The 20,446-nt window shown below is 53.0% G+C and overlaps 1 protein-coding gene across 10 annotated transcripts in view; it reads right to left on the minus strand.

Moving 5' to 3' along the window:
- Nucleotides 1-122: 122 nt before the first annotated feature.
- Nucleotides 123-20,446, minus strand: part of Tcof1 (treacle ribosome biogenesis factor 1) — a 39,369-nt gene continuing 19,045 nt past the window's right edge. For 6 of the 10 annotated variants that reach the window (XM_087180588.1, XM_087180584.1, XM_087180586.1 and 3 more), the window contains 15 exons: nucleotides 19,161-19,298; nucleotides 18,838-19,026; nucleotides 18,456-18,677; nucleotides 18,136-18,357; nucleotides 15,144-15,269; nucleotides 10,545-10,728; nucleotides 9,265-9,386; nucleotides 7,802-7,894; nucleotides 7,258-7,504; nucleotides 6,562-6,647; nucleotides 5,597-5,777; nucleotides 3,592-4,122; nucleotides 2,412-2,506; nucleotides 1,751-1,799; nucleotides 123-1,500 (listed from right to left, as the gene is read on the minus strand). In XM_087180588.1, the coding sequence (XP_087036714.1) occupies nucleotides 1,773-1,799; nucleotides 2,412-2,506; nucleotides 3,592-4,122; nucleotides 5,597-5,777; nucleotides 6,562-6,647; nucleotides 7,258-7,504; nucleotides 7,802-7,894; nucleotides 9,265-9,386; nucleotides 10,545-10,728; nucleotides 15,144-15,269; nucleotides 18,136-18,357; nucleotides 18,456-18,677; nucleotides 18,838-19,026; nucleotides 19,161-19,298 (2,463 nt within the window). In that variant the 3' untranslated portion in view covers nucleotides 123-1,500; nucleotides 1,751-1,772. The remainder of the gene's footprint in view (nucleotides 1,501-1,750; nucleotides 1,800-2,411; nucleotides 2,507-3,591; nucleotides 4,123-5,596; nucleotides 5,778-6,561; nucleotides 6,648-7,257; nucleotides 7,505-7,801; nucleotides 7,895-9,264; nucleotides 9,387-10,544; nucleotides 10,729-15,143; nucleotides 15,270-18,135; nucleotides 18,358-18,455; nucleotides 18,678-18,837; nucleotides 19,027-19,160; nucleotides 19,299-20,446) is intronic. The other 4 variants (XM_087180583.1, XM_087180591.1, XM_087180587.1 and 1 more) reach the window with 4 other exon arrangements.

Genomic DNA, 20,446 nt, shown 5'->3' on the forward strand with positions numbered 1-20,446 from the left:
TAGGGAGGTCAATGAAGACCCTAAATCTAGTTGGGGCACAGGAATGCAGCCCAAGGGGCCCAGACACAGAGGCCTGTGGGGCCGGAGGCTAGTCTTTGGACACAGACACATTGAGTTGCATATTCACACACTCAAATATTCTTTACTTCCAAAAAGAAATAGACTGTCTATAATTTTTTAAGCATAAGCTCATCTTAGTCCAGCTTCCATTTTCCCATGTCCCCAATTCCATTTCTATACTAAGAACAGCGTAAGTGTGATGACAGATGGGAATAGACACAGGGCTTTGGTGTCAAGAATGGACAGGAAGTGGGGGCTGCGGAGAAATGGGCACTATGCTGGACCTGCAACCCACTCCTCAGCTCCAGCCAGTTGTCAAGAAAGGTTGCAACCCCCTCCCCCCACCCCCACTAGGTTTGTTGACTCAAGTTCAAGAGGACCAAGAAATCAAGAATGTTGGTAAAATTGCTCCACTTTTGAAATTTAAAAACTTTTGTGGGTCAACACAGTCCAATGAGGTCACTTCTCTGCTGCCTCTATCTAGACCAACATACTTAGGAGGGGTGGGAGTGGCCCAAGGCCCTGAGTGCCACAGCCCCATGTTCTCTTTCTGCATGGCCTGTGGCCGTCTCTAGGAGACTATGAGTGTCAGAGGAAATTGCCATGCCTGCTAGTGCTCCACACTGCTCGGCCTGGAAATGAGCCTTCTAGCCATGTCCTGGCTCTTCCATCTCTTGTACTGTGTTCTCCACATACCCCAAGAGAGCTTGTCCTTGTCACGAGATACCTCTTGAAGATGGTTCCTAAGCCCCTCCCATTTCTCACCTCTTGGTATCTGTGCCCCACTCCAGCTTCCAGAAACCTCCCAGGAGCACCCTTTGGTTCCCTTAGGCTTAGCTGCCACCTCCTCAGGAAGCCTGTCCCACCCAGTCAGCCCCCAGCACCTTCTCTGACGCCCTTCCTCACACAGTGCCCAAGCTCAGCACACCAAACAGGAGGCTGGGGCACTGCTTGCTCACTGCTAGGTGCAGACCAACTGTCCTCTTCATGCAGCTCATTGCACAGCACTTGCCCCAGATGCACTGGAGCTTGCACCTTTCCTTTAACTCTTTTATTTTTAAGTTCTTAAAGAGGACAAAGCCTCAGGATAAGCCAGAGGCTGTGTGGCACATGACAGCTGCATCTGTAGAGCACAGCAGAGGGAGGTCTGAGGCCCTGAGGCATGTTGGATGGGAAGGAGGGGCAAGTCACTTAAAAAATATATACTGTACACATCTATACGAGGCACCCTGTCTTGGGGAAGGTGGGGGTGAGGTCCCAGGAGCAGAGCCCACTGCCTCCTCGGACCAGCCTCCCCACAGGCCCACTGGCCTGGCCAGCACCAGGACCCTGCAGGTGGCTGTTATCTTCTGTGGAGGGAGGGGAAGTTCAAATTCAGTCCCAACGCGCGGTAGGCAGAGGGCAAAGGCCTGGGATGGTTGCCACTCCACTAAGAAGTTCCTGGAGGAAGAAAACACAGCCAGAAGTCAGATTTCTGAACCTTTTTCTTCACGAAGGAGAATAAAGCCTGGCCTCTCTGAGGCAGGGGAGGGGCAGGCACTGCCATGACTGTTCTGATGCTGTAGCTCCAGCTCCTGACACTGCCCCACTGGCACCCCCAACCCTGAGGAATGGAACTTCTCTCTCTCCCCTCCTTCCCTCCAGCCCACTTAGCTGCCAGAGCAAAGGACAGCAGTGTCAGGAAGCGTACCTGCACCCGATGCCTGGGCCTCTCACACCGTCTGCTCTGCCGTCTTCTTCTGTTAGGAGAGAAAGGTGACAGGCTCTGGTCCCTGCTGTTTCTCTCCATTGCTGCCTAAGTGCTGAGCACTGGTGGCTCCCCTAGAACGTGTGGCGGCGGTGGCGTATGTGTGTATGTCTACAGGATTCTCAGGGGATGGGGTGGTGTCTGTGTTCCCTTCTGGAAGGAGCCCAAGGGTCCTGCTCAGCTTTCTCCACACAGTGAGACCCTGGCTCTATTCAGGAGATTTGGTGTGGGAGTTTTCCCAGTGGGGATGCCCAGCTGGCCAGGGCGTACTCAGTCCTGGTAATGCTTCCTCGAACCTAGAAGACTGCAGCAGCCTACAGGGTCTCCTCACCCCCAGGAGTCTTTCCTGCACCTACCTCCACCCAACTGCCCAACATCCTTCTACCTCAGACAAGGCAGGTCCACAACTATGGTTTCCAGAGGCTCAGAGAGGCTGTACCCTCCCCCATTCTTCCTTACAAGGTCCCCTCCCTTTTGAAGCTCAAGATTAGAAAGAGGTGGGGGACCAAATCTGGGTGTGGGGAGGGCTAACATTCACCCCAGGGGTCGTTCTGGGTTCCTTTTCTGGCCTGAGACTGCCCTCCCCCCCAGGAACTCACTCTACCTTTTTCTTCTTTTTCTTCTGGAATGGTGAATCAGAGTCTTTGGCTGAAGGCTTTTTTCCTTTCTTCTTTTCCTTTTTTTCCTTGTCTTTTTTTTCTGAGGGAAGAAAGTAAGCTTCCTGAACAACAGATGTCAGTCCTATGCTGGGGTCAGTGTCTGAAGGCCCACTGGTCAGGGCCCCTGGGCTCCTGGTGCCGGTCCTCAGCTCTCTCCACTCTACGGGGAGTCATAAAGACAGGCCTTGGTGGGCTGGCCTCATGATTTCTTCCCATCCATGGACCACATGGACTATGTCTATTTTTCTTTTTATCAAACCCAGGGCCTCAGCATGTTAGAAAATGCTCTACTGCTGAGCTGCATCCCTGGCTCTCAATTAACTCACTTTAAAAAGCTACACACATTTATTTAAAAAGCAAAGTGGGAACTCAGGAAAGGTCTGGGTACCAAGGGACAGGCTCTGGGGCAGTCAGGTCGTTTGGCATCTATGGTTTTATTCACCTAGGCCATAGCGGGCAGCACTTGAAAGGACTGCCTAGGTTTGGAGCCGGCTCCAACCTGTCACCCTGAGCAGCCTCTCCTTCTCCAAGTCTCAGTTTTCCACCTGGAAAATGGGGATGAAATACCCTCTAATGTGTGGGGCTGGCCTGAGGACAGATGGACTAAGCTGACTTAAGCACAGAGCTAATAAAGGGCTGCTAAGGGGAAACGGGAAGAGAAGGACAAGAAAGGATGAGGATTCCAGTGTTCTGGTTTCTGGTCTATTCTGTAGCCCAGGACTTGGCAGAAGAGGGTTCCTCAAAGATCTGTTGACTTATGCCAAAGAGGAAAGGACACCATTTTCTGTCCTTGCCAGGCTAGAATCTGAGCAGCCTGAAGCTGAAAGTGCCTGTGGCTGTTCGACACTGTAAGACAGTCCTTTGGCTTCCCCAGCAGAGGCCACAGGGGTTTTGGAATCCTGTTCTCCCTGTGCTCCTTCCACAAAGAGGAGCAAGACTAGGAGGTGGCCGGGCCAGAGATGTAGCTCAGTGGCGCAGCACCGGCCTGGCAAGCGCAAGCCCGAGTTTGATTCCTGGTACCAAAAAAAAAAGACCAAGACTAGGAGGCTGCCGAGGAGCCCGGCCACCCTAGTGTGGCCCGACAGACAGCCCTCAGCACGGGCAGGGGGAAGCGAGGACACTTACTCTTATTTGATTTCTTCTTCTCTTTCTTGCTCTTTGAGTCATTCTGATTTCCACTCTCTACCTTCAGAAGCTCCCCATCTGGCTTGTCCTTGGACCCTCCGGAGCCAGATCCCTTCTCCTCCTTGAGATCACCACTTGCTTTGTCTCTCTTTGATTTCCCCTTGGAAGTCCTTGGGGCCTTTTCTGAGGAAGCAGCATCCTCCCTGCCTTCCCCGGCTGCCAGCTGCTTCTTCTTCTTGCCCTTGGGGGCCCTGGAGGCCACCTGGTCCCCTGACAGCTTCCGCTTCCGGCCCTTCCTGCTGCTCTCCCTGGCGGTGTCTTCAGCCTTCTTCCTCTCCTGCTCTAACAGCTCAGTCAGGACCTTTACCACCGAGGCCTGCACCTGTGCCTCGTTCAGGGGCCAGGGTTGGCCCTGGAGATGCTGAGTGATGTTACTTTGCAGCGTCTGCAGGGAGGCTGAGGTGCTCAGGGGCCCCTTCTTGGGCTTCCGGGGCTTCTGAGGTGTGGGGCCTGAGGCAGCCTCTTTTCTCCCTGTGGAGAGAGGTCTTGGGGTGATGAATCTGGGAGAGCTGGGTCAGGTCTCTATGGTATTTGGGTTGAGCAGGTGCTGGAAGAGAAGCCACCTCCTCTGACAACAGTGTGGATGGGAAGGACCAGGCTCAGTGGTCACCGCCCCATCTGGTCTCCTAAGCTCCCACCTTCCTCACACCAGGACCTCACTTCTAACCTACAGCTCTTTGTCTCCTCACACCAAAATCTCCATCAGGTTAGGGCTGGGGATGGACAATGACCCCATGGAATGTTAAGGAAAGGACTGGAAATTTATCAACAAGATAAAGCTCAGAGAAGAGGGAGATGGTATGGCCTGCTCAGGAGTCTGGAGCTGAGAGATCTGAGTTTTGAGTCTGACTTTGCCACCAATCAGCTGTCAGTATGGCTTGGACCAGCTCCTCTCAGGGCCCCAGTTTTCGTTTGTAAAATAAGTTGGACAGTGAGGTCCCCCTATTATCAACTGTGGATTTATAAACAAGTGAAGCCCCTGCAGACACTCAACGCATGAGCTATGAACTCAGTGTACCCTTGCCCTTCCCGGCCAGGGTTCCAGGCAGCTCTCGGGAGTGCTGGGTGTGCTGTGAGCGCACATGGCAGCTGACTAAGCAGGTTTACTGCCTGCCAGAGTGACTTTTGGTGCAGCCTTTGTTTAGAATTTTCCACGCCTCTGCTTGCCTCTGATAATTGTGTGCTGACTACACGTGTAAAAAAAACCTTCCACAGCCCCCTCTAAAATGTCTCCTTGTCGCACCCGCCTCTCACAAAGAGAACACTGGGGAAGAAAGTGCGCAACCACTGCTTCTGACCCAGCATAAGGAAGCTGCAGCTAAAAGCCCTGAGGCTGGGCCCCCTTCATGGTCTCTAACTTCCCAGGTGACTGGGGCAGGTCTCTACCCTGTTCTGGGCAGCATGGGCGTAAAGCTTGGATACTGGGCTCTCAAGGGGGTTTGGTTTGTTCCTGGAAGTGTCTACCCTAAGGAGGATTCCAGGAGAACATTCCATGTCACATGAAGCTGCTCCTTCCAGATGCAGAGAGTCTGACTGCCAATGCCCCCCTGGCCCTCCGTCTGCCCTCCAATTGACTGCATTCTGAGTGTGACACGTGGGGTGGAGTGGAGGCATCACTACTGCCTTACATGGCCAGGAAGCAGAGTACTCAGAGGCTTGTCCAGGTTTAGAGTGAGGCACGGCAGGGGTGACTTCCCAAAACAGGGCTCCTAGCCTGAGGCATCTGAGCTGTGAGTCCCCACACCCCACATCTTGAGCCCATTTGCAGGGAAAAAGTCAACAGAGACAAAAGACATGGCTTCCTCTAGGGCAGAAGTCACCCTACAGCTGCACCAGCTCTCACTGGCACTTAAAGGACCATAGCCCTTGCTTGGAGAGGCGCTGGTGGCAGAGGATCACGCTGGTGGAACTGCTGTGGGAACATAAGAAGGGGCCCATGACTCACCTGGCTTAGGGGACACAGCACCTGCTATGTGTTGGGACTCGGCTGCCTGCTTGCCAGCTGGGTCATCTTTAGTGGGTGGAGGAGAGGAAAGTGAGGGATGCAAGTTCTGCCTGGCAGTGGCTTTTGAAGCCCGGTTATTGGCCATGGTCAGCCCAGGGGTCACAAAACCTGAGAGGAGAGACTGAAGAAGCCCAGTGTGAAAGAGGCTGCGAGCCCATCCCTGGGACTTCCAGCCAGGCTGGGCCTGGGCACCAAGGTGGGCACTAAGGACAAGAGTATCCTTTTCTTGGTACATGCTTCTTGAACTATTTTAATTAATATAAATTTTAGATAGACACATTTAAAAAGGAAATTTCTTATAATGCAAATGGAAAATTACTAGAAGATGCCATGTACACACAGTATCTTTGTAGTACTGGGGGTCTAATCCTGGGGGGAGGGGGGTTCTATTGCTAAGCCACATCCCAGCTACTATCTTTAATTTTTATTTTGATACAGGGTCTTGTTAAGTTGCCCAGGCAGGATCTGAACTTGTGGTCCTCCTGCCTCAAACTCCCTAAGTGCTGGGATTATAGCTTTGTGCCACCGTGCCTGGCTTAAGACATGTTTTTGTTTGGGTACCACCTAGAATTCAGGGGAATCCTCTCCACTGTGGCTCCACATGGAGGGGGTGCCTCAGAGTGGAAAACAGGGGGCTCCATTCTTTTTTGGTTGAGACAGCATCTTGCTAGGCAGTTTAGGCTCTCCTTGAACTTGTTACATAGCCCAGGCTGGCCTCAAAGAGAGATTGTCTGGCCAGGATTACAGGTATGCAGCCACACCTGGCCCAGGGGGCTCTATTCTGCTGGCTGGGCCACACTTGCTGCCTTGTAGGTAGGACCTTGCCCGGGGCTCCAGAAGAGGAGCTCAGTCCCTTGACCTCAGGGAAGCCCTGGGTCTGAGACTGCACCCCAAACCCGACTTACCTGGGAGGGCACCACCACCTCATCCTCGCTGGACTCTGCTGTGGTCTCCTCCACCAAGGTCTCCCTCTTGGAGGGGGATGGACCTGCTGGAGAAGCAAAGGTATCCTATTGGGTTTCCCCAATGGCCCCTGTCAGCTGGGCAGGGGAGAGCCCCCAGAAGGGCCTGAGAAGCCCTGGTTTCTCTAATGCTCCCCACCTCCCAGCCAAGGCTGTTTATGGCTCCCTGGCACATCAGCACCACCCACAGCATTCTGTGTGGCCTGTGCTCGTCACAGCTTTCTCTGCTAATTCCGGAGGCCTTCCTTACACTTACCTGCTTTCCCCTATGGGGGAAGCACATGGGCCTGGGATTTGGGGGTCAGTAGAGGAAGCCTGACACCAACAAGATGCCAGTGGTACAAGAGCTGAGTTAGGTCTTTTTCTTTTTTCGTACGGGGGATCAAACTCAGCACCTCATGCTTGCTAGGCAGGCCCTATGTCACTGAGCTAAATCCCTGGCCCTGAGTTAGGTCTTTGAAATCATTTGGACAGACTTCCCTCACAGAACTGTATAGGTAGGTAAACTGAGGCCCAGTGAAGGATGATGTGGTCAAGGTCTCAGATCAAGTTGGCCCCTGAGGCCAGGGTCTAGGGCTTTGGAGCCCCCCCTAAGCAGCCCCACCCCAACACTGGGCCTGGCCCTCCTGGCACTCTCACCCAGCCCAGGGGCTGACTTGGTCATCAGAGGTTCCTCAGCATCCTCCTCACTCCCCGAAGAGTTGTCACTGCTGTCGTCACTGTTGTCTGAGCTTCCTGGGGCTGTGGCTTTGAGGTGGCCCGAGGTGGTGACTGTGGTCTGCTGGCCTTCAGATGGCTTGGGTTTTCTGAGCTTATTGGTCACTCTGGCCTGGACAGGGTTGCTCTGGGGACATGTCACAGGCAGTGTTCCTGCATCGCTGCCAGCCTAATTTGGTGAAAGGAGAAAGAGGGGACGGTCAGGTGTGGGCTGGTGCTTACTGAGCATAGCAGCAGAGCCGGGCACTTTATGCATGCCACACACTGGGCCACACCTGGTCCTCCCCACAGCTCTGGGTACTGTCATTCCTTCTTACATGCCAGGCCACCAAGGTCAAGGGAGGCAAAGACAAGGGCTGGTGCAGGACTCAGGGCCATGCTTGTGCTATCCCTGGTGGGGCTGGGAGGTGGCACCCTTTGTGAGCAGGGCCAGGCAGGTCTGGTCCCCTGGACTCCCAACACTCACCTCACTTGAAGGCTGGCCCTCACTAGCTTTCTGGGCAAGGACCTTCAGGGCAGCCTGAGTCAGTGGGAGGGAAGCCAGATTCCTCTTTGTCACCTGTGGACAGTGAGAAGCAGCCCTGAGACCCTTAAATTCTCAGATGCATCCATGCCATGCCTGGTCAGATCCAGTTCGGCTGGCATGACAGAACCCAGCAAGAAGCCATGGGCTGGAGTTGGGAACTGAGGGGCGAAGGGGCGATCGTCACCATGTACGCAGAAAGATGGGTGCCAGGCTTCTGGTTATGAACAAATCACCTTGTTCCCAAGGAGCAGAGAACCAGCTCTGGCCGAAGGCAGAGAAGCAGCTGAAGACCCACCACTCAATCTGTGCCCTTGTGGGGGTCCCCGAGTACACTCCTATTTCCTGGACCCACCAGCAGTTAGGGAGAGAGAACTTATGAAGGAAGTGGTCATGAGCCTTGCTGAGAGCCTCTAGGTCACCTGTGGCCCTGTCATGCCTGGCCCCTGCCAGCTGACCCAGCACCTCTTCCCACTTTTCTTGGTTCTCCTTATGCCACATGCTTCTCCAGAGGGTCCTGGAAGCTAGGGCAGCCCTGCCCTCCTGGGGAGGCCTTCCTGCCTATCCTTCCTAAAGCAGGTCATCCCATTATTTTAGTTATGTATCTCTTTCCTTCATAGAATCTAGCAGTTCTAAGGACTTTATTTCCATTTCGCTTGTTTGTGTTATCGTCTCCTCCCCACCACGATGTCCATGTGGGCATGATGTCCCTGCATTGTTCCTGCTACAGCTTCAGTGCCTGGTGAGGACAGATGCTCATTATGATCTGCTGGCCGAGTGGCTGATAAATGCAGGACTTTGGGTATGGTGACCATAGCCTGGCCTCCCATACAGCACCCACGCTCACAGAAGTTCTTTTTTGGGCTGCAGCTGGTGATGCCCAACTCCTCAGTGAACTGCAGCTTTGTCCTGCCCCTTCAGAAGGAGGGGTTGCTATGTAGTGGATTCTTTTTTGATGAGATGGAAGCCAGGAAACCTGGGTTCTGGCTTTGCCTATCCTGATCAAGCCATGGCCCTCGGATGGGGCTGTGTGCTCAGTTTTATCATCTAAACTATGACCACGAACCTTACCCGTTGAGTTTTTAAGATTCAGGCAAAAGCCAAATAATAAAGCCCTGAAAACGATGAAGGCTGGGAAGAATGCTAAAGTCATTATTCTAAAACATTAAAAAAGGACAACTTCTGTTCATGGCATTCAAAACTGGAAGATGTTAAAAGCCCCACCATGCTGGAAAAGCTTTGCAAGGGACCCCAGAAGCACAGCTAGCCCTGTTTGAACTCTCCCTGACAATGCTAAGAGCTGGGGGCTGGGAGAGCCACTGCAGTCCCCCCACAGCACATGATGTGGCAAGAGCATGAGAGCCCCTTGCCCACTGGGGTGCACTGCCCTCCCTTGTCCCAGGTACCTGAGGGGCTGCTGCCTCCTGTTTCTGGCCTGGTGATACCCGACTGGACTCCAGGCTGCTGCTGGCTCTGGGGGCCATCCTTGGGGAGGCAGTGGGCACAGTCACCACCTCTTTTCTAACAGCTGAAATGGAGGACAGGGAACACCTCAGGGCATAGAAGCCCCATGGCCCCCCAGCAGTCACCAGCCTTTCCTGGGGATGAACTGAGCCCATAGCATATGGAGGAAGGAGCCTGTTTGTTTACTTCCCTGCCCAGGTCTGCCAGTCAGGGCCTGTCACTGTGTCATTTAACAAGGCTCAGGGCCATCAAATGGCTGCTGTGGCACTGGCCCCAGGCTTTCTCCCCATTCCCTCTCCTTTCAGCTGGTCAGGACACGACTCCTGGGCAATGCTGGAACTCGGGCACCAGAGACCCCTGGCAGTTAACATGGTCTCTCAGGAGCATCAGCTGGGGCATCTGCACAGGCCCTGGCCTCCCATGGGTGCTCGCTGGAGAGCTGCTTCTTACAGCCCAAAACAAGACTCTTCCCTTTCTCTATAGCACAGAACTGGCTAGCAGGAACTACAGTGTAACTATGATGACAAAACCCCCCCAGTGTCACAATGTACCCCCTGAGGACGACTGAGCACCATGTGCCATGCAGTACCGCTCTGCAAACACACAGGTGCACCGTGGGCTTCGGTCAAGTTAGCAAGTGTGACTGTCAGCAGAAACAACTTGGGCAGTGAGGTTACATGTCATATTTTTTCTTTTGTGCTAACCTGTATTTCTTAATTATCTTATCAGGTAATGTTTCCTCATTGAAGTGTATAATAATAGTAGTAATATTAACCACTTTCTGGTGGTATTATTTGTAGAATCAGATTCTTAGAAGTCAAGGTAACCCCAGATCTAGCTTGTCTTCTGCTGACAGGTGTAATCCCTCCTTGCAATGTCTCTGCTATGTGCTACCAGGGAGGGGAAGGTCCCCACCACCCAAGCCTGCTCCAGTCAGTCCCTTGTTACGGAGCTTATCCTGGTCTGCAGCTCCCAGCTAATATCTGTTCTGGGCCCCCTACTACTTGGAGCCAGCACAGAGAAGTCTTGGGAACAAATCCCTCAGAATCAGAAGTCTGAGCCAGCCCATCATCTGGTGACAGTGCAGGCCCAGAGTCCTGGCCCCAAGCCCTCCTGAACAATGGTTTGCTATGGGACAGGCCCAGAATCTTATCCTTAGTGGGCAGTGGTGCTGGCTGCTCTTCCCAGCCGGGTCAGACAGGCACAGCACGGCCATGCTCACCAAGCGTGGAGGACTGTGTGGCGGGGATCACATCCTCGTCCTCGCCCTCAGAGGAGCTCCCGGCAGTGCTGCTGGAGGCCCGGGCCTTCCTTGGGGGACTTGCAGCCTGGGCTTGTGTGGGGGTCGCAGCTGGGCCAGCTGGACTACGATTAGGGTCGACAAAAATCAGAGGGGTTTTAATCACCTTGAAAAACAAAAACAAAACATATTCCCCCAGTGATTAAGGGTTTGGCCAGGAGAAGGGGAAGATGGGGTGGGGGAGGGCTTTACAAAGCTAGGGATCCAAGGGGCTCAGGGCAGCCAGGCAGTTAGAGGCTGTTCTGGCTGCCCAGAGCACTCCTAGCCTGCTGCCACCCCATGTGTCCGCCATGACCCAGCATAGCACCTCACAGTTCACAGGAGTCCACCTGATCCTCACAGTGAACCACTGAGATCAGCAGTAAAAGCTCCCATACACAGGTAGGAAATACAAGTCCACAGAGGGACAGAGAGGGGGACTGCAGGAAGCAGTCTGCAGGAAGCAAAGCCAGAGCCAGAGCCAGAATGTCCAAGTTAGCCTCTTTCCTCTGGCTGACTTCAGAGATGGCCACTGGTTGAGGGGGGCACTCTAAAAAGCATTTCCCATGGTGGCCTGGCCACGACAGACCATTCCCCAGGAAGAGTGTGTGCAATCCAGCTGCCCCACCCCAGAGCTGCTGATGAAGCTCCCAGCTCCACTGACCTAGTCTCCTCAACACATAAACTACATGAGGAAAATGGGGAGGGGGAGGGAAGGCACAGATTTAAGAATTAAGGGACGAATAACCCAATGTAGTCTGTGGCCCTTATGTGGATTCTTATTTGAACAGATCAAATATAAAAAGTACCATCTATGAAAAATTGGGTAAATGGGGACTCTGCTGAGTAGGTCAGTTTCTAAGATGTGATATTATATTGTGGCTGTGATTAAAAGAAAAGAAAAAAGAAGTCCTTGTCATTTAAAGCTGCACATTGAAATCCTGGTTGATGAGACAACAGGTCTCATTGCAGCTTCAAACCAGGGGTACTAGGAAGAGCATGGAGGGCGTGCATGCATGTGGTGAGCCTGCTCAGGGGTGCCTCAGCTGGGAGGGATGTGGTTCTTTACACTACCTTCTCTGGGTCTGCTTTACACTTCCCAGTGAGACAGTCAGAAAATACTAGGGAGCAGCAGCAGGAGCACCTGGAACTGGCCAGTCTGGCCTAGCACTGTGGCTCCCTGAAAGTGCTACTGCACACTAGGACGCTCTGCTTGTTTCCTTCCAAAAGTCCTCAGCCAATGAGGACATGAGTAGCCATGAGCCAGGGAGGTAGGGATGTCTGCTTTCCGTTTCTCAAATGTCAGAGCTGGTTCAAGGTCTATTCCTGCCCTGGCCAATAGGGAGATTTGGGTCAGAAGGAGCTGCCTGACACTGGGGTAGGGGAAGGGAAGGTCTGGGGCAGGATCTCTGCCTGCCACAACACCCTGCCCACCTCCCAGGGTGCCATGGAGAGAGAGGTAAAGTCAAAGTGAAACAAAAAGGTTTCCGCCTGAGGCTGGAAGTCTGCTGGGCTTAGGCCCTTAGGCTGCCAAACAGCCTCCCCCGCCACTGCTCTGATCTGGCACTTCCAGAGCCTCCCTTCCCACGTGATGGAAAAGAGAAGGATGGAAAGTGGGAGAAGGCTTGCAGCGGAGGGAGGGGATCTATATATATGTGAGAAGACAGAGGAACAGATTGTCGGGGACCAAGAGAGGCAACGAACCCACTGAGGCAAACAATAGCGTCTTGGGATGTTAAAAGCAGCTCAGAAGCAAAAGCCTCCTCCTAGCTCCACCTGCCCACGCCACCCATCCCAGCCTTGGGCCATGGGAGGGTGGTGGTGCTGGGCCCGGATGCGGAGGGCGGGCCAGGGCCCAGGGTGCCCACAGCCCTATGCTGCTGTACAAGGTAGGAACTCAATAATCAGGTCTACAGAATTCAAAAAGGTGGGCTACACTGCCACAGCGTGTGGGGGGGACTCATTTGTGCCCAAGTTCCTGGGCTTTCTAAGCCTCAGATTCCCACCTGTTGAAAGGCTAGCAATGATTTCCACTGGGTCGCTAGAGGGAAAACAGCAAAGCACAGCACACACAGAGTACACTTGGGGGCTGGTTGGGGAAGTGCACTGGAAGTGAGGCAGTGGGGCTGTGCCCACCTGAGCCTTGGCCAGACCTCCTGCACCTGCCAGGGACTTAGGACTCAGTGATGTCAGATTCTGGTGGGGTGTGATGGCACACACCTGTAGTCCCAGCTACTCCAGACCCTGAGGCAGGCAGGTCAGGAGTTTGAGGCTACTTGGGGAATTTAGTGAGATCCTGTCTCAAATTTAAAAAAAAATAAACAAGGGCTGGGAATGTAGCTCAGTGGTAGAAGCTTACTGTGCATGTGCAAAGCCCCAGGTTCAATCCTCAGCACCATGAAAAAAACCAAAAACACTGCATGGGGACCGGCTCACAGACTGCAGGACAGTCCACCCCAGGAAACACAGAGATTCTATTCTCTAAGGATGTGGCAGGGGCTTTAAAGCTTCTAAACTCCAGGGAGTCTCACCCCAGGGGATGAGAAAATTGAGACGCAGAGGGGGAAAGCAGCCTTGCTCAGGATGACCAGCCAACTGGTTCCAGATCATTAGTTCTCCCAGAGCCGGCAGGAGCTATGTTCAGAACTCCTCACATAAGCCTAATCTCATTTCTTAACTTAAGTTTCTTACAGGTTTCCCTTTTCTTCCCAACTCATCTGAAACCTTAAGGCTGATTTAATTTATTTTTTTGCTTTGGCACAGTGATAGAAGTGATGCTTAAGAAATTAATGAATTTTCACTGGTAAGTAAAAACTATATACATTTATGACTTGTAACGTGATATCTGTGACATGAACAAACCAATCAAGCTATATAGACACACTCATTTTCTGTCTAACCTGGTACCCACCCCAGGCGACAGTACAGACCCTGGCCCAAGTTTTATGCTCTGTACAGCAGGGCTGGGTGCAGTGAGGGCCTGGGAATGGAGCCGGCCTCCTTCTTGGCCTCAAAGCCTGGGGCTCCGCTGCCACCTCGGCACCCAGCCCCAGTACCCAGTGACGGGTTACTAAGAAAACAAGAGCAACACCCGCCAACAGAGAAGTGCTAGATAAATACATGACGAAAGCAAAGCTCACAGGTGAGCAGGGGCTCAGGAGCTAAGCCCCCAGGTGGTGGATGCCCAGCTTCCCAGGTTGCTCCCATCTTGCCTGAATCCCCCTTGGGGGATGTACTAACTGCCAGATTTTTTCCTTTCCGCTTTTTAAATAGGAACTCCAGAATCTTTAGGACTATCATCTAATTCAATGTTTCAGTTTAAGCAGGGTGTTCATTTTAACCATGTTAGCTCAACCCCGCAGAGAAAGGCCAAGCAGCCCCTCCCTCTTGGAAACCTAGAGCCCTCGAAAAGGAGGGGCCTCAGTCTCCACAGTGAGCCAGAGGGCAAAGGCCAAGCCTAGGGGAGGGGGTGTCAGGCAGCAGGAGAGGGAGGCCGGCCTGGGTGTAGAGGGCAGGTCCTTCAGCTTCTCTAAGGATCCTTCCTGTATACTTGTGGGGACTGAATTCAATCATGAAATACCAAGCTTCACAGTGCCTGGCACACAGGGAGGGATCAGTAACATTAGCTGTAGCTGTCTGTCACTATTTTGGTAATCTGTGCTTTAAAAGAAAGGCAGTGAGCACCCCAACTCTGGAGGTGTGTGAGGAGCCTCGGCTGGATGTGATGGACGGACTGACGGGAGTGTACACATGATACAGAAGGCATACGGTGTGATGCCACCAGCTCTGCTGAGGCTGGCAGGAGCTTCCAGGCTGTGGGGCTAGGGGAGGACAAAGGGCAGTGCCATTTGCTCCAAAGGCCTGGGTTCACACAGAAGTGTGGACCACACCAGAGGCTCCTCGGGTCTCTGGTCAGAGAGGAGGTGGGCTTGGTCCCCGCTGGGGGCCTGGCCTGGAAGGGGGTGGGTGGAGCAGAGCAGGCAAAGCTGCCACAGGTGCTTGGACCAGGAGGGACCCGGGCAAGGCCTACAGGATTCTGCCAGTCTCATAGGGAAGGGTCCTGGTCCCAGACAGCAAATGAGGAGACAGTTTGCTGGGGCCCAGTGTTTATGCCTTTCCCCAGCCTCTTCATGAGCACCGGAGGAAATCTCTTCAACTCCTTGGGCCTCAATTCTGACCTGTCAAATGGGGCACAACTGCTGCCCTCCCGCTCAGGCAGGGGATTGTGCTGAGGGTACTGTCACTGCCTTGTCTCACATCTGTGACACAGAGCCTCAGAAGGGTCAAAAGGTCTCTGCCCAGAGTCACAGAGCTGGGAGGTGTGGAGCTGGGCTCGACTTTTCAGCGCCTAGCTCTGAAGCCTACAGGTCTAACTGTGCTCTGCAGTGCCTCGTGGGCTTACTGCTCAAATGTGTCCAAGGTGAGGGAGCTGGGAAGTGCTGTGTGAAGGCGGTGAGGTCCTCCCTCTGGGAAGATCTGCCCTCTCCCCCAGCTTAGCTCCTCGCCTGCCTGCTGTGCCCTCAGGGACAAAGCGCAGCCTACCTGGCTGGAGGGCAGCTCCTCTTCACTGCTCTCCGAGGACCCCTCTGGGCTCTTCTCCCGGGGAGCTGGGGTCAGGGTATTGCTTCCGACAGTTTTTGAGTTAATGTTCTTCTGCAGGGAAAGGACCTGAAGGAGCATATGAAGGGTATTAGCTGAGGGGAGACGGCTGGCCGGTTTCTGCACACACACATGGACACGGACAGCTGCTGGGCTGGCATGTCCCACAGCCCCGGAAATAGGCACCTCTGCCCTGCTCAGCACCTTCCAGAGCTGACTCTGAACCTGAAAGGTACACAACTCAGACCCAGCTGGAGTCTGAGGGGTATGGTGCTGATGACCTGGGGTCTGAAAGAGGTGACAGCAGCCTGGGACAAGGCTGCAAGAAGAATCGGTGCATCTGGTTCTAACACTCCAGCTAATCGTGGGTGCCATGGAGACAGGATCTGCAGGCTGCCATTCCTTCCAGCTGCCTGGCCAGAGTGTGGAACAGTCTAGCTCCGGGGACTCTGAAGTTGGAGGCCAGAGGAGACTTGGAGAGCAGTGACAAGCCAGTGTTGACACTAATTCACTCCTTTCATCACTCAGCCCAGCCAGAGAAGTGAGACCTTGGCTTCTGGGGCTTTTAATTTCCCAAAAGAAGCTGGAAGATTCTGATGTGTGTACATGTCACTTTCCAATTTTTTTTGGTACTGGGAATTGAACTCGGGACCTTGTGCTTGCTTGCGAGGCATGTGGCAGCACCACTGAGCTAAATCTCCAGCCCTCCAATATTTTTTGTTGGTTTTTGAGATAGGTTCTCACTGTGCAGCCCAGGCTGGCCTTGAACTTGTGATCTTCCTGCCTCAGCCTCATGAATGATGGGATTATAGATATGTGACACCATGCCTAGCCTCATTTCCAAATTTATTTTTCCCCTGGTACTGGGGATCGAACTCAGGAGCTTGTGAGGTAGGCATGACACCACTGAGCTAAATCCCCAAATTTTTAAATGGGGCAACCACAATGCACACTGTTGGTTGTCTCTCCAGCAGCCTTGCACAGATGTCTTCCTTGCTCACAGAACCCCCAAGTCTGTCTGGCAGCCCCCACACAGGGTTTGGGGAAGGCGGTCCCTTCTCTTAGTCAGAAAAACTATATGCCCCTCAACAATGACCAAGGACAGGCAGGGCAACTCTGGCCTGAGACCTGGACAAGGAGTCCTGAGGAGTCTCCTATCCCACAAGGCTGGTGGGACATGGACACAAGAAATCAGGGTCACCAGGGATTCCAAGGTGCTGAAGGAACCACCTTTGCAGCTGCCTAACCCTGGGACTTTGTGCACTATGGTGGAACAATCAATCCCTTTAGTGTTTTTGCCTTTTTTGGTGTGAGACAGGGTGTTGCTATATAGCTCAAACTGGCCTTGAACTCGTGATTCTCCTGCCTCAGGCTCCTGAATGCTGGGTTTAAAGGTGTGCATCCTCATGCCGGGCTGTGTTTTAGCTCTTTTAAATTAGGTTTTCTCCTGGGGCCTAGGACATCTCTACTGAGACAACAACTCACTAAAACCCAAGAACCAAAAAAGCTGCATAGGCCAGTACCTGGCTGGGTCTATGCCCTCCATAAACGCTCCAAGTAGCAGGCAACTAGCAACCTTCACTGCCGCACCTGCCCTTGTAGAGCCCCCATGTACACTGCTTGGCGAAGCCATCTTCACTTCATGTCTGGTGATCAACTGGTTGTTCCTTCAAGCTGTGCCCTTACTCTTCTGGCTCTCAGAAACCAGATGACTTCCAGCAGGTTCTCTGATGATCCAGTTACCTGTCCTGTCCTTGAGGGCAGAGCCAATGTCTTTCATGTCCAACAGTTTGCACCAAAGGCAAGGGTTATGGGGAGAAGGATTTAACTTAGTTCTTGGTGCTTGTTTCATGCACGAAGAAAACAGAAATCCAAGAGAGGTGGAGTGTGGCCTAGTGGGGTGACTTCCTGCTTCCTTTAAGAAACAGAAGATCTGGCCACAAGAAGGATCTATTTCTACAAGGTCATGATTGGCTGAAACTGACAGAGACTGTCCCTCCAGTTTGTCCTACTTGCTACCTCCTTGTTGTCTTTTCTGACACCAAGGCTCAATGCTACTTGCCTGCCCTGGGTCAATCATTTCCACCACATACCTGGGCCCTAACTGAAGTCTGTCACCCTGAAAGTTTTTTGGAGGTCATAGCCAGCCCTGATCCCCTCTGCATTCTGAGAGAAGAAAATTGTCTCAATCAGATTCTCATTCCTTCTTTCTACTCTCCAGGGCTCAGGCCCTCCCTTGAGAGACAGAGAGAGAGAGAAGCCCTAGAGAAGCCCCAGGCCCAGGTGGGGAATGTGACTTCTTCCACCTCTTCAAGCCTTGTGGTTCCTGGGATTCAGGCAAAAACCTACAAGGCCCTCAACAAGCCTCTTCATGACTTTTGCCTGTGACTCAGCCCCATCCATGAGCCTTCGCAGGACTGGCTTGCTTAGCCTCCCATGGGACTGGTGTGCTTGCCCATGTTATGGAGGCCCTGGAACCTACAGGAGCGCCGAGGGGTGGGGTGTTTATAGCAGGTTTCACCTAAAGATCCGTGAGTCAGAGCCTAAAACTGCTCTTCCTTCCCCATTGGACTTCAACTCAAGTTGTAACTAAGTGCGTGGCAGTGGCTAGCAGGCTTGGCAGGTCTCACTTGGACTGAGGTCCCCACTGCCAGTGTCTCATTATTGTCCGATGCCTCACTGCTGCTGTCTGAGTCCTACTCCCACTTCCCCACCTGGGCCTGGATGGCTGCAGGCCCTGTCTTCCCAGGGGGTGCTGGAGGGGCCCCCTTTCTGGGGGACCCGTTAGCAGTGGCTGAGGCAGCTTTGACCTGAGGAGTCTTCCCCAAGGGCTTCAGCTGGCAGTGACAAAGTCAAGAATCAGGGGGAGGCACCCAGGGGGAAGGACAAGCCCACAGGAGGCCTTTCTACACAGCATGGTTGTCTGCAGCCTCACCTGGGAGGGGTTTGTGCTTAGGGTCTGGGCTGCTGGTGTCTCCCCGTCACTGTCTGACTCCTCACTGCTGCTGTCCGAGTCCTCCTCCTGCTTCCCCACCTGGGCCTGAGTAGCTGCAGGCCTTGTCTTCCCAGGGTAGGCTGGAGGGACCTCCTTCCTGGGGGACCCCTTGGCAGGGGCTGAGGCAGCTGTGACCTGAGGAGTCTTCCCCAAGGGCTTTACCTGGCAGTGAGAGAGCAAGATCAGGGAAAAGTGCTCAGACGGAATGACAAGCCCACAGAAGGCCTTTCTAGATGGGTCGAGGTTGTCTCCAGCCTCACCTGGGAGGGGTTTGTGGTTAGGGTCTGGGCTGCTGGTGTCTCCCCGTCACTGTCTGACTCCTCACTGCTGCTGTCCGAGTCCTCCTCCTGCTTCCCCACCTGGGCCTGAGTGCCTGCAGGTCCTGTTTTCCCTGGAGTTGTTGGAGAGGGTCCCTTCCTGGAGGACTCCTTGGCAGGGGCTGTGGCAGCTCTGACCTGCAGGGTCTTTCCTGAGGGCTTTGCCTTGAAAGAGAGGAGGGGTGGGGGGGAAGAGCCTGAGGGAAGGCATGTAGGAGAGGGAGGGAGAATGGAGCTGTGCCTGTTTCGGCTGAGTCCTTGGCACACCAGCGGGTCCTGGCAGAGCACACAGCACAGGGCTGTTCCTGGCCCTGCCCTGGCCTACCTGGGTCGGCAACTCCTCCTCGCTCTCTGAGGACTCCTCACTGCTCTCCAAGTCCTTCTCTTCTGACTCTTGAGTGGGACCCTTCTGGGACTGCGCTGCTGCAGTCACTGCCTTCCCCGATGCTGGCACAGATGCCTGGCCCCTTGCTGAGATGGTACTGTTCTTCGGGGCTCTCACTGGTGACTTTCCCTGAAGTGGGAGATAATGGTATTGGGGGAGAGGCGGACAGCATGGCTCCTTCTAGGCTAAGCTCCCACTGTCACTGCTGGGCCCTCCTTTCCACCCCAATCTCCAATACTTCTGTGGCTTCTGGCCCCACTTGCCTTGGCCATGGATCCTGGTTTGGCTTGCACAACCGCAGTGACCAGTTTTGCAGGAGTCCATGCTGCCTCTTTGTCTGTAGATGCCTTGGTGGAAGCTGGGTTGGCTTTGGCCTGAGGGGTTTTCCCTGGGGCTTTTGCCTGGAAGGAGAAAAGGGAATTATGGGAAGAAAGTAACATACAAGAGTGCAGTGGAGTCAAGACTGCTGTTCTGGAATAAGATGCCTGAGCTTGGATTTGGCTCCTTCATGTAACAATCATGTGACTTGAATAAATCATTTGATCTCACTGGGACTCAGTTTTCTCCTCTGTAAAATGGGGATAAGAAGGCCGATCTACAAGGCTATGGTGAGTATTAAATAGGAGATTCAGTGCTTAACATAGTGCCTGGCACATATTAAACATTCAAACTCATTATAGTAAGTACTTTTCTTCCTGTTAGCTAAGCATAAGGCTACCTAGAACAAAGTTATTTTCTGGACGCCCTTTCAGCTAGGTCACCATGTTATTAAATTCTGGTTGAGTGCCATAAAAGGTAGGTAAGAAATATATCTTTCTCCTCCCTTCTGGCTGGAATGCTGAGCTAGAGCTTGAGCTGCTACCTTAGTCCAAGTGGGAGCCAGGTACCAAAGATAACAGACCACAACAGAAAGCCATTGTTGTTACAAGTTTTCTTCACCTCAACCTAATCTTAAACTATACCCAGGGTTTCCACAATGCCTGTCAGGGTCTTCAGCAAATCCAAATCTTGAGATGAAACTGATAAAGAGGAAAATTTCCAGAATGACATCCTTGACAGGAGTGAGAACAAGCCCTGCTAATTCGAAACAGATTGAGGGATCTCAAGGCTTGCCTCACTCAGGGATGTCATCTGGTCAGTGTCAGAAGACACCCCAGCCTCCTGCATTCCTCCTATGCACAAGACTAAGCGAAAGGAAGTCAGGGCTCGAGAAAGAAAGTCTCTGACATGCAGACTGTGACTGTGACTGTGGGGAGCTCAGCAGCACAGCACAGAATCTATCTTTTACTCAGATTCCAGAAAACAAAACAAAAGACACAAAGACCACCTTGTCCTAATAAGTCTCAGTACAGAAAAGGACTGAAGTCATACAGAAGATTAAATTAGCAATCAACAACAGAGAGAAACCTGGGTAATCCCAGATATTTGGAAATTAAACAACCCACTTCTAAATAACCTATGGTTCAAAGAACAAAAATAAAACGCCTACCTCATGGTACAGGTGGGAGCTCAGATGGTAAGACAGAGATTTAAGTGATCTGCACACTGA

Source organism: Heterocephalus glaber, unplaced genomic scaffold, assembly GCF_053883595.1.
Source record: "Heterocephalus glaber isolate CG9 unplaced genomic scaffold, H.glaber_assembly_v1.0 deba00001463, whole genome shotgun sequence".
NCBI classification, from domain to species: domain Eukaryota; kingdom Metazoa; phylum Chordata; class Mammalia; order Rodentia; family Bathyergidae; genus Heterocephalus; species Heterocephalus glaber.